The 12,707-nt window shown below is 44.5% G+C and overlaps 1 protein-coding gene across 1 annotated transcript; it reads right to left on the reverse strand.

The window, feature by feature from the left end:
• Positions 1-9,161: 9,161 nt before the first annotated feature.
• LOC308325006 (transaldolase-like) lies at positions 9,162-10,178 on the reverse strand (the record flags this gene model as incomplete). The annotated part of the gene is made up of 1 exon (XM_080777385.1): positions 9,162-10,178. One exon carries the CDS (start codon positions 10,176-10,178, stop codon positions 9,162-9,164), a length of 1,017 nt encoding a protein of 338 aa, XP_080633511.1.
• Between the last annotated feature and the right edge of the window lie 2,529 nt (positions 10,179-12,707).

A 12,707-nucleotide genomic window follows, 5' to 3' on the forward strand; every position in this document is an offset into this window, starting at 1 on the left:
GAGAGAGAGAGAGAGAGAGAGAGAGAGAGAGAGAGAGAGAGGGAGGGAGGGAGGGAGACTTTTTTTTTTAGCAATTAATCTACAAAAGTGACTCCCTCATCATTTACAGAAGAAAAAGCATACCTTCATAATCCCACAAACACATCTTAAAAACCTCGAATTCATCCTAAAATTTATACTCAAACAAAACTACTTAAATAAGAGGGACATTCTTATTTTTATTTACATACCTAAAACCAAAATGTATAATTTATTTTGTTTTGTACAAACCTCTCCAAAGGCCATGAAATAAGGATTCCAATCTTGCACATAATGCAAAACAGTGAAAAATAAATAAGTCTCAGGATTTAGAACGGACACAAAGGCATTCACTGCTATAATTCCGTGTAACACACGCCATTGCAGATCACCAGTGTATTTTTGTTAGTGGTTTGTATAATGTGCTCCAAGCAGGTTTTAAATCATCATTACCTGTTCTCTCCAGGGTGTGTCTATTTCATTTTTGAGTTTTTCCTTGTTTCAGACATTGACACACCCCTGGTAGAGCCTTTTTCCTGCTGACTAATTACTTGCGCAAGCAGAGCGCGCAAGTAATAACTTCGCTCGGTCTCTTCAACGTGACAGCGTCAACCACTTTTCTGTGTAAGTAAATCTGTGCCTGGTTTGCTGGGACCAGATTACACAGATGACCACTTCTCTTACTGAGAGCTAGTCATACATATACACACCATGTACTCTGGTCCCAGCTCTCAACGATGACGTAATGTGTAATCTGGTCCCAGCAAACCAGGCACAGATTTGCATACACAAAAAAATGGTTGACGCTGTCACTTTCTGGCACCAAGTAACCACAGTATACTGCTAATCAAATTACAACTACATACTCTATATGTAGTTGTATTTTGAAATTTGTAATTTGTAAATCTGTGCCTGGTTTGCTGGGACCTGATTACACAGATGATCATTTCTCTTACGTCATCACTGAGAGCTAGTCATACATATACACACCATGTACTCTGGTCCCAGCTCTCAACGATGACGTAATGTGTAATCTGGTCCCAGCAAACCAGGCACAGATTTGCATACACAAAAAAATGGTTGACGCTGTCACTTTCTGGCACCAAGTAACCACAGTATACTGCTAATCAAATTACAACTACATACTCTATATGTAGTTGTAATTTGAAATTTGTAATTTGTAAATCTGTGCCTGGTTTGCTGGGACCAGATTACACAGATGACCATTTCTCTTACGTCATCACTGAGAGCTAGTCATACATATACACACCATGTACTCTGGTCCCAGCTCTCAACGATGACGTAATGTGTAATCTGGTCCCAGCAAACCAGGCACAGATTTACAAATTACAAATTTCAAATCCCAGCAAACCAGGCACAGATTTGCATACACAAAAAAATGGTTGACGCTGTCACTTTCTGGCACCAAGTAACCACAGTATACTGCTAATCAAATTACAACTACATACTCTATATGTAGTTGTAATTTGAAATTTGTAATTTGTAAATCTGTGCCTGGTTTGCTGGGACCAGATTACACAGATGACCATTTCTCTTACGTCATCACTGAGAGCTAGTCATACATATACACACCATGTACTCTGGTCCCAGCTCTCAACGATGACGTAATGTGTAATCTGGTCCCAGCAAACCAGGCACAGATTTACAAATTACAAATTTCAAATCCCAGCAAACCAGGCACAGATTTGCTGTTTTTCTTGCATACCCATCAAATGGTTGACGGCTGTCACGTTTTGGTACAAAGTAACCACAGTATACTGCTAATCAAATTACAACTACATACTCTATATAGTATATAATCATACGTATACTATATACATAATCAGTAAAAATAAAATAGCAAATTGTGCCTGATCTGCTGGGACCAGAGTACGTGGTGTGTATATGTATGATATGACTAGCTCTCAATGATGACGTAAGAAATATGGTCATTTGTGTAATCTGGTCCCAGCAAACCAGGCACAGATTTGCTGTTTTTTTTGTATACGCATCAAATTGCGCACTAGTAGCAAATAGTTACAAAGATTATACATTTCAAACGTTCCTTCACAGAGATACTGAGATGTGACAGTTTACAGGGGTCGAAAGTACTTGCTAATAGTACTTGCAATAGCTAAAGTTTAACATAATGCTAACACCAAAAGGGGTTCCCAATACAGCAGTGTATAAATACTATGTTACAAGTAAAGGTCCAGAATTAAAAATGTAGGCCTACTTGAAAGTACAAAAGTATTGTACTTCAAGTACTAAAAGTAGAAAGTATTCATTATGCAGAATGTCCCATTTCACACATTTTCAAATGTGTATATAGGCTACATTGTATAAATGTATTAGCAAATGCCCTAAATCTATATAGGGCTGAGGTGGGTAAAAATAATCCAAATCTACAAAGTAACTAGAAAAATACAATATTTGCCTTTGAGATTTAGTGGAGTAGAAGTAAAAGTACTGAAAATTGGAAATACTCCAGTAAAGTAAAAAGAAAGTAAGTAAGCTTAAGTACAGTACTTGAGTAAATGTACTTAGTCACTTCACACCACTGGGCTTACGCTGAATCATAGCACAGCTTCATGGTGGCCTGAACTATTAGTATGTCCTCTTCAGTGACCTTCTACCTTGTTGAAATGATTATGGCCAACAAGCTTGTCAGCAGAACTTAAAATAATAGAAGACGTGTTTTATTCATAGTGTCATGTTCAAATGTAATTAATCTCTTCAGCACTGAATCACCATAGCGGGTGACTTGAGACCACTTGACTCTTTGGGCAGTGAAAAGCGAACGCAGAGAGACAGTGTGGAATGCAAGTGGAGGCTTAGATGATGACTGACACAGTGAATGTGCATTCCACTTGATTTGTTCAGTGATTCAATTCACTGATGGTAGCCCTTTCATCCCATTAGCTCCAAATTCCTATAACTGTGTCTCTAAATGCACAGTCCCCCATATCAGGGCCGGCCCCCCACCGGGAGGGCATATGGGCCGCATTGTTGGCAGGAAGGGAGTGTGTGTGCCGGGTCCGCCAATCGCTGCCCTCGCCTGGGGAGTTAAACAAATTGATTGGCAGGCTGATACTGGCTGGTTATAGAGAGCAGGGTCCCCATTCGTTGCACGACAGACATTTGGGAAAGGGTACCAGCTGAAAGACCCAAACAGTGACACTGAAGCCAGCTCAACCACTTCGACCCTCTCTATACTTGCTTGCTTCTACCCCAAACATAGCTGGTTTCACAGTGTACGTCCTTGTGACAAAATCTTGAAATTGATCGACAAACGCGTTGCGCGATGCGTTGTATGCTTGTAGATCTGTTATTTGGGGCCGAACGTTCCTGCCAGATTTGGGACACCGGGTTGCAAGTGGTTAAAATGCAGTAACTGTGCATGTGTCTGTGTGCCCGGGTAGCTCATTCAGCAGAATGCTCGCCTTTTTTGAATAGCAGGTTTCTCGGCTAGCTGTGTGTCCGTGTGTTATAATGTGGAATGACAAAAGAAAGTTTCAAATAAATATATCAAACTGAAACTATCCCTATACAACTGGGACGTAATTATGAATGACTAAGTCAGTGCGAGCGTGTGGTAGGGGGAGGGAGAGTTTAAATGCTTTTTGGTTGGAGTAAAAGCTAAATGGTCCCAGAACACATGCTGTGTTTTTGTTTGGCAACTTTCTCTGCCATTCTTCCTATAGCTCTCTCTCTCTCTCTCTCTCTCTCTCTCTCTCTCTCTCTCTCTCTCTCTAACCAGATCATTCAAATTTTCCTTATTTTATTTTTATGAATGAGATGGAGCAAATTATGTTCTGTGGATATTTGCATGGGAAATTATTTATTGATCCGATTGGTCGTAGAGACCACCGACAGTAGGATAATGTTTGTTGAATTGGCCATGGGTGGGTGTGCCACCACCACCACAGTGAATATGGTGTCGAATACTCCACGGTGCCTCTGGCTTGGCCGGGCATCCATACGAGCACTATTGGTCATGATGGGAGGCAAGTGAAGACAGACATGGAGGGCAAACTTAGTCGCTACACTGCTACAGGTCAGGCAGAGCCTGCCAGGCGGTGTAGAACTTAGTCACTGCACTGCTACAGGTCAGGCAGAGCCTGCCAGGGGGTGTAGAACTGGGGTAAGGTATGGTGTCCCGCCACTCACATTATGTCCTCCCAGTGAAGCTCCGCACTGGCAGGCTAACCTTTAGGTGATAAAAAAGGAGTGACAAGACAACACACACAAGACAAGACAACACACACACAAGACAAGACAACACACACAAGCGTGTGGGGATTTCCTCACTGAAGACGTATAACTCGATAAATAAATAAATTCAATAAAGTTAACATTAAAAGGTGCTCCTGGATCAGCCAGGATAAAACATCAGATAAAAGAAGGGCACTTCATTGTTAAAAAGAGGGAACAGCAGCCTTAATTTAAACCGACATGTTTCGGCCTAAACGGTCTTCATCAGGGCAAACAAACTAAATGAATCAGCCTCTGCTAGCGTAGAAGGAGTAAGGTAAAACTGTTGTAAAATAAATTAAGATTAGTTGGCCATCAACTGTCACCAAGGCAATGTGTGTTCCTCATTGTTTTGTAACTGGTGTGAACTGTGAAGCAACTAAAATGTTTAGCCAGCAGGAGATTAGATAATTTTCTTGGTACACAGCAACATCCTCTGTGTGAAATCTATTTGTAACTACTAAGAGAATGCACATATATGTAACCAAATTGATCCTTTACAGGTCCATTCTATTACATTTGTAGCCGGTTACACAGTCAAATTAATAGGCCTTCCGGATTTGACAGTGCATGCAAACAGAGAGGAGTCATAGTGTGTGTGTGATGATGCGTATAGCGGCAGATAGGGGCGGTCATCTGTCCATGTGCTAGCCGTGCCAAGGTGAATGGAACGCTGCCCGCGCAGATTAAGTCACGCGGTAATTAGCCGGGGCCAGACAGCCAGTGAGACAACACATTTACAACCACATTAACAAGCCAACATGGCAGGACATATTGAACAACAGCCTACACTGACGCACATGCACGCACGCACATGCACATGCACGCACGCACACGCACACGCACACACAGACACACACACACACACACACACAGACACACACACACACACACACACACACACACACACACACACACACACACACACACACACACAGAGCATATTTTCACTGTCATGTGGAGACTTTGTACGTTCATAATATATAGGCCTTGGCATTCCCAAATCGGTGACGCCACATTGAAAGTGACCAATGAAAAGTGTTAGTTTGTGAGTATGAATCTCACAACTCCATTAGATCCACTGAATCGTACATGATCTTGTGACCTACATGGTTTACACTCGACAGTATCGATATACTGTACATTTGTGTATGCATGCTCACATAATTACACTCATGATGTACACTTACTTATACCCTTACATTAAAGATGGAGTGCCGTGATTTTTGTACTTTTACTATTACTTTAATATACCCCCAGGTGTGTTTAGAATATATAAAGTCTTCCTTGTGTATTTTTGGTTTCTTCCTGAAAGCTGAAAGCCTTTGAGTCAAAAGGCCCAATCGAAAATATAACTCCCCAAACCCCTCCCCCATTTATCATCCAACATCCAACATTGGCAAGGTTTAAGTTCAGGTTGGTGCATGGTGCGAAGGTGAAAACCATGCAGGTATACTTAATGAACTGGTGGGTGTGGCCACATACAAACATTTGAACACTTTCTGTACACCTTTTTGAAAATAATCATCCTCTAGTAGTGCTAGGGATCACAGCACTCCATCTTTAAGAAACAGTTGCTATAGCCTCTAATCCCACCATTATTATTGTGTTTCTTTCCTTTCTGTCGGTTTGTTATGGCTGGTTATAGCGGGCCGTCATGCAATCCACCGGGAGCGGTTAGCATTCATAGAGTCAGACCTACCAAGCGTGACTTTTGACGCAGAATGAATTGATTTTTAGCTGGCTTCTCCCCCCCCCCCCCCCTCTTTCTTTGTCATGCTTCACCGTGTGGTTTTGCCAACCTGAATGAATACACCACGTTACTGAAGCCTTTGTCCCCTCGCCTGCAAAACTGTATCGAATCGAAAAGTTTTTTGGACTCCTTCCAGTCGACACGAAAGCTCAGCAGCCCTTTCAGACGGTTTATGAAAAAGAAAAAAAAAGATTTCCTTTACTCAAATATGACCTCTGCTCACAAAACGGTACTGTCGTCTTTCATGGCGAAAGAAAGTCAATGAATGAAATCACACTGGTGCTGGGTGGGTGGGGGGGGGGGGGGGGGGCAGAGGGAGATGGGGAAGGAAGGGGGGCCTTTCTGAAAGCCTTTGAGACCTTGTGTGTGCGTGCGTGCACACACTCTCGCATTAACTGGACCTTTTTCATGGCTGTCACACTGTTACTGAACAAGTGGGTGGAGTTGAGGGGGGGGGGGGGGGGAGTGTGTGTGTGTGTGTGCGTGCCAGTGTCAACGATGTCACGTCAGCCGTCAGGCTGCTGAAGGAAGCTGGACAGAGGAGCCACATGGAGCACATCAGGCCTGCACAGTGATGCGCGCACGTGCACACACACACACACACACACAGAGTACCACCGAGTTTCTCGCTTTCTATGTTTACGTTCTTAGCTTACGCACAGACTGTTTGTCCCATGCAGAAGGTTGTTTATACTCTGCAGTCTGCAGCAGTTCATGTGGAATGGGTTACCTGCAAATTATCCTATAAAGTTAGTTGGCTCTACTGTCAATTTCAAGTCCTCCACAAAGACATGGCTGAATAGCAGCTGGACCTAGTTAGAAACTGATGCAGATCCCACATTTGTGATACTTAATTTGCCTAGTACATTGGAAATTGTATGTATTTGACATTCCCAAAACATGGCACTCGGTTTACATTATAGGGCTGTAAACTAATAATCAAAAGTCAAACCTATATAGTCAAATATTAATAATAATAATTAGTCATACATATTAATAATTAATGATTGAATTAAAAAAATATATACATATTATATCACAAGTTCTCGCGGGACCCTGTGACCCTGAAACCTTGCATAAGAACCCATATAGCCTGGAGCAGACTGCAGGAGTCAAGCTATGCTCACTCCTTTGCTTAATTGTTTCTCTGTACCTCAGACACACAGCCCTGACTTGGTAGAACGCTGTGCTTAATGCAAACAGAAGAATCGCACGTCACTTTAAATCGATTCAAAACTATAGGCTGATGCCCGTTGGGAACGAAGATGCCCTCATGGGAGTGCATGCACGCAAGCTATGCAGTACCCATCAGTGTTAATATAGCCTTTCTACAGGAGTATCTTTTTATATTTTTCCAAAAAGAATACAAACAGCCAATAGCATATTTTCAAAGTTATCCCCCTCACTGGTGACAATTTCGGGGGGAAAAACGGGCAAGTACAGGGGCGAGTCTTCCGGTATTCACCAGTTGCACCTGTTGTCGTCCCCAATGTCATAGTGCTTATGGACGGCAGTCTATGTCGTCAGCATTATGACGTCATATTGATGACATCAGGGACCTCAATTTATGGGCATAAAGGGGACACAGACAGACAGGAAGAGAGCGTCTGTCTGTGGGCGTGTGTCAGTGGGTGGAAAGGCCCAGCTGCCTGTGCAGGCCCTCCACAAAGAACTGATCTGAGTGACAGCGAGCAGCACAAACAGTATGACACACATTATCCACCTCTACACAAACAGACCCCTCTGAATTATGCTCTTTGTATCTAATGTACTGCCTGCATTTCAAAGAGAATTTATTATTCATTGGCTGTGGCGGGAGGCAGAAAGTTGTACCATTGCTTTGTTCCAGAGTGGAACTCATATTTGCTACGCAGCTTGAGCGGCGTGCCTTTTGTGTTTCACATTAAAGGGAAAGTTAAAAGGCTGAGCGTGTGTGTGTGTGTGTGTGCAGTGCACACGCGCACGTCAGCAACCGCCCGTTGTTTGATTGCTTGTACTTTTTATCCCTGATAATATGGCGATGTCCGTCTGTCAATCTGTCCGTCTGTCCAATAATCTGTTCTCAAAATGTACTGGCTTGATGGCCATGGAATTTCCTGTGATTTTGTCTGTCTGCAGGTAATCTCACACTCCTTGACAGATCAGCATTATACTTCTGCTGGCATGGTGCCAGCATGCCAGGGAAATCCATTCATCAATATTTGTCACATTCACCAACAGCAACAGCAGCAATGTTGTTTTTGTGAATTCATAACCTCAGATCCACCGTCCCTCCAGGATATGTGGTGAATGTCCCACTAGGATGTAAGCAATCAGCTAGGCAAATCAGACAAAGGCTGTCCATCCGGCGTATGGGATCTACACCGTACTAGACAGGTCCCTCTTCTACAAGGCGTCTCCAACACTGAAATGCGCGCCTCCTAGTTGACGGCTGCTGCAAGCTGGGCCACTAATCTCGCAAACTAGTAGATGGGTCAGCATCATATTTAATGTGCATGCTGGCAGCAGGCAAAGGAACTCACTTCCACTTACTTGCAATACAACATGAGTGCAGTGCTGGAATTTGGCGTAAGTACGGCTCAAGGAAATGACGTTGACACTTTACAAATCTGTTTACATTCTCCGTGTATGAAACAAGTGTTGTGATTGGACAACAAATATTGTATGGGAAATAAATATAATTTCCGGCTATGCACTCATGCCTTATTATTGTGACCAGGTTTTTCTCTTCGCAGATGAGTAAGCCTGGGACCAAGGCTAAGAGGGCAGCTACTCCTTAAAAGGTACTTCCCATCACAGCCTTGGTCACCTAGTGATCTAGTAACTGGTCCTGCAGTAACTAGACTACTAGAGTCTAGTTAGCAGTCACAGGACACCATTACACCCCAGTAGACTGGACTCGGTCTGATTTCACTTATTCATATCATTACACCCCAGTAGACTGGACCTCCATCTCCAAACTCTTTTTCCCTTCAACTTAGCATTAAATCATCATCATAACGCTAGGGATCATAATTAATAATGGTAAAAAAAAAAAAAAGCGAGTCGGTCCCAGTCTTGAGGGGTGATGAGGTGGCTATCCATTTGAAGGCACAGTCCCACCAATAAGATGACAGATCACAGACGTCAACCGTCATTACTTGCCGTTCATGTTAAACATGTTCTCTTTGATCATGGTCTCCAGCCTGATGGCGTCGGTGGCAAACTTGCGGATGCCGTCAGACAGCTTCTCCACGGCCATCCGGTCCTCGTTGTGCTGCCAGCGGAACGCCTTCTCGTCCATGTGCACCCTCTCCACATCACTGGCCTTGGCTTTCTGTTCGTTGAGCACCTCGGCGACAGCACCGCGGTCCTGGCTGAGCTCACCCAGGAGGCCCGGGGAGATGGTGAGCAGGTCGCAGCCGGCCAGGGCCTTCACCTGGCCCGTGTTCCTGAAGGACGCGCCCATCACCACCGTGCTGTAGCCAAACTTCTTGTAGTAGTTGTAGATCTTAGTCACGCTGATCACACCGGGATCCTCATGCGGTGCGTAGCTCTTGCGGTCCGTGTTCTCCTTGTACCAGTCCAGGATGCGACCGACGAAGGGGGAGATCAGGGTGACCTTGGCCTCGGCGCAGGCCACGGCCTGGGCGAAGGAGAACAGCAGGGTCATGTTGCAGTGGACGCCATGCTTCTCCTCCAGCTCCCTGCCGGCCTGGATGCCTTCCCACGTGGAGGAGAGTTTAATGAGCACACGGTCCTTTTTGACGTCCGCCTGCTCATACAGAGCAATGATCTTCAGCGCTCTGGAGATCATCTCGTCTTTATCAAAGGACAGTCTCGCGTCTACCTCGGTAGAGACCCTGCCAGGGACCTTCTTGAGGATCTCCAGGCCAAAACTCACAAAGAGCTTGTCCATGGTGTTGGTCACCTGCTCCTCCTCGGTCCCGCCATTTGCGATGCCAAATGTAATGGCCTGGTCCAGCAGGCGTTGGTAGGCTGGCATCTTGGAAGCAGCCAGGATGAGGGATGGGTTGGTTGTGGCATCCTGCGGTTTGTACTCGTCAATGGCGTTGAAGTCTCCCGTGTCCGCCACCACCACGGTGTACTTCTTCAGCTGGCTCAGCGCCGACTCCATCTTACTCCTCTTGTCTGGTGACACCGGCCTCGACATCGCTGCGAGAGAACAGAGGCTGCTTTTATACACTAGAGACATGTGAGACTGGACGGAATGTCTGTCTGACTGGACTGGAATGGATGGATGGATGGATGGATTGCTGGCTGTCTGTCTCACTGCCGGCCACGAAAGCCATGGCAGCAGTTTGTGTTGTGATTGACGTCATACCTGTCGTCATACCTGTCGCCATACCAGGATGCATTTTAGGATGCCATTAATGAGAGACAAGGAGAATAGGAGGATATGCAGTAGAGAGAGGAGGGTGATACAGTACAGATATAACAGTACAGAGGAAATAGAACACCAAATCTTTCCGCCCCACTAGAGTCCTTACCCATCAGAGCTAAATGTATAGCAGCTGCTTTGATGATGAACGGCCACTCCCGGAAGAAGTGAGATCCCATTCTTCCCAGAGTCGAGTCTTCTGTTCTGTACAGGATGTTGCATGTCAACATGGTCAGAGCGTGCATACGTACACCGTCACGACTCAGGTCTTCCTTCAGGAACACACGACGAGGAGCCACAACAACCTCTACAGCCACATGCTGAGGAACAATGAACGGATCCCCACAGCGGCCCGTCAGCCAATCTTCAGCCTCGCTAGAGACATATGTGGAGACACTGATGACGAGCTAAGACCATGTCGTCAACAGTTCACAAAGGCGAAGACTCATCAGCTGACTTGCATAGAAACGACAGGTCACAATCGTAAACTGTGTGAGCGTCAGTTCAGTCACATGAAAACACACCTGAATACTCACTCTGGTGAAAATGTAAAGAGTAAATGTAAAGAGTGTGATAAGAGATACCCTGTGTTACGTAATCTGAAGAGAGACCAGCAGATCCACACTGGGGAAAAGCATTTCCACTGTAAACAGTGCGATAAGAGTTTCAAAGCGCCAGGCGTTCTCAATAGACGCCAACTTCTCCACGCGGGAGAAGTTTTACCTCACCGGATTTTCAATGAGGTAGGCGATCTGCGGACACACCTGCACATCCACACTGGAGAACAACCTTTCCCACGTAAACACCATGAAAAGAGATTTACTCAGTTACCTCGGTTAAAGCAGCATCTCGGGGAACAACCTTTCCACTGTGAACGGCTTCCAGAGAGTCACCAGCAGCGTCCCACCGGTGCATTGAAACCCTTCCGGTGTCAACAGTGCGGTAAGAGTTTTCGCGTGTCGGGCAGTCTGACGAGGCACCAGCGTATCCACACGGGAGAAACGCCTTACTACTGCGGATGGTGCAAAAAGGGTTTCAACGTGCTGAGTAGTTTAAAGAGACACCAGCGCGTCCACACAGGAGAGAAACCCTACCGGTGTGAACAGTGTGACAGGAGTTTCAACGAGATTGGTAATCTCAAGACGCACCAACGCACCCACACGGGAGAGAAACCTTTCCAATGTCGACACTGTGACAAGAGGTTCTGTCAGGCCAGCCACCTGAAGAGACACCAGACTACCCACACTGGAGGGGAAACGTTACACCGGGTGTGACGAGAGTCAATGAAAAGACTCTATGCACAGCAGACATATTGGAAAGAAATTGGGCCTCTATCTTACCTTCTTCACAGGGAGAAGGGTGCTGATATTGTGCATGTTGGCTCACTGGAAACACTCGGCCACAGCAGTGAGTCTCAAAGTGTGGTCCAGGGCCCATCATGGTTCCTTGAGACAGTTCCAAATGGCCCCTGGTAACTGTGAGGGTGTACAAATCTCTCACTGTTATGGAGGTCCTTGAATTTATATAAAGTTTGAGAACCACTGTGCTACACTAAATGGAACAGAGCCTTCATTAGAATCATTGGTAACACCTGTGAAGGAAGTAAAGGAGAGGCCCAATTTCTTTCCAATAAGGCTGCTGTACAGAGCCCATTACGATGATCTAAAGACAAGACAACTGTTAAAATACCTTTCCTCTGTAATCAATGTGACAAGACTTTCGACGAGTTAGGAGGACTATATTGTGGGGACAGAAGGGTATCCATGTTGGAGGAAAATAAACTTGAAACTGACTGAAACTTTGGGTTTCAGTTAGTTAGTATCGAAGAGATACCGACATACTGTCTCAAGTGGACATCATGATATGTTTCAGTCAGGTACAGAGATCACCTGAAGACAGAATAATACATCTCTGTGAAATTATGAAAACACCAAAACAATGATCGGAAGCACTACACTGGACAGGCCATGTGAAAGACCTGCAAAACACTATAGGCATTTGTTGTAGTGTGTAGGGTTTTAATAAATGCATTATAGAATATATTATCTAAATTGTACAGTATTACAATATCTGTCCAGGATGTAAATAGATAGTGTTTAGAGTTCCATCATTATACAAGTTAAATATTTGAAATAAAATAAATTGTACAAATAGTGCACAAGACTATTGCTTCAGCAGTTTGCAAGATTAGTCAAAGATGAAAACTAAGTAAATTTCTCTATGGTTTACTAGTAGTTTTAGTTAATTTAGTAAACTGATTGTTTACTAAGTTTACTAAAGTTTTAATGTTATTATTTATTT

The sequence above is a fragment of the Protomyctophum bolini genome (genome assembly GCF_963924005.1).
Source record: "Protomyctophum bolini genome assembly, chromosome: 12".
NCBI classification, from domain to species: Eukaryota; Metazoa; Chordata; class Actinopteri; order Myctophiformes; family Myctophidae; genus Protomyctophum; species Protomyctophum bolini.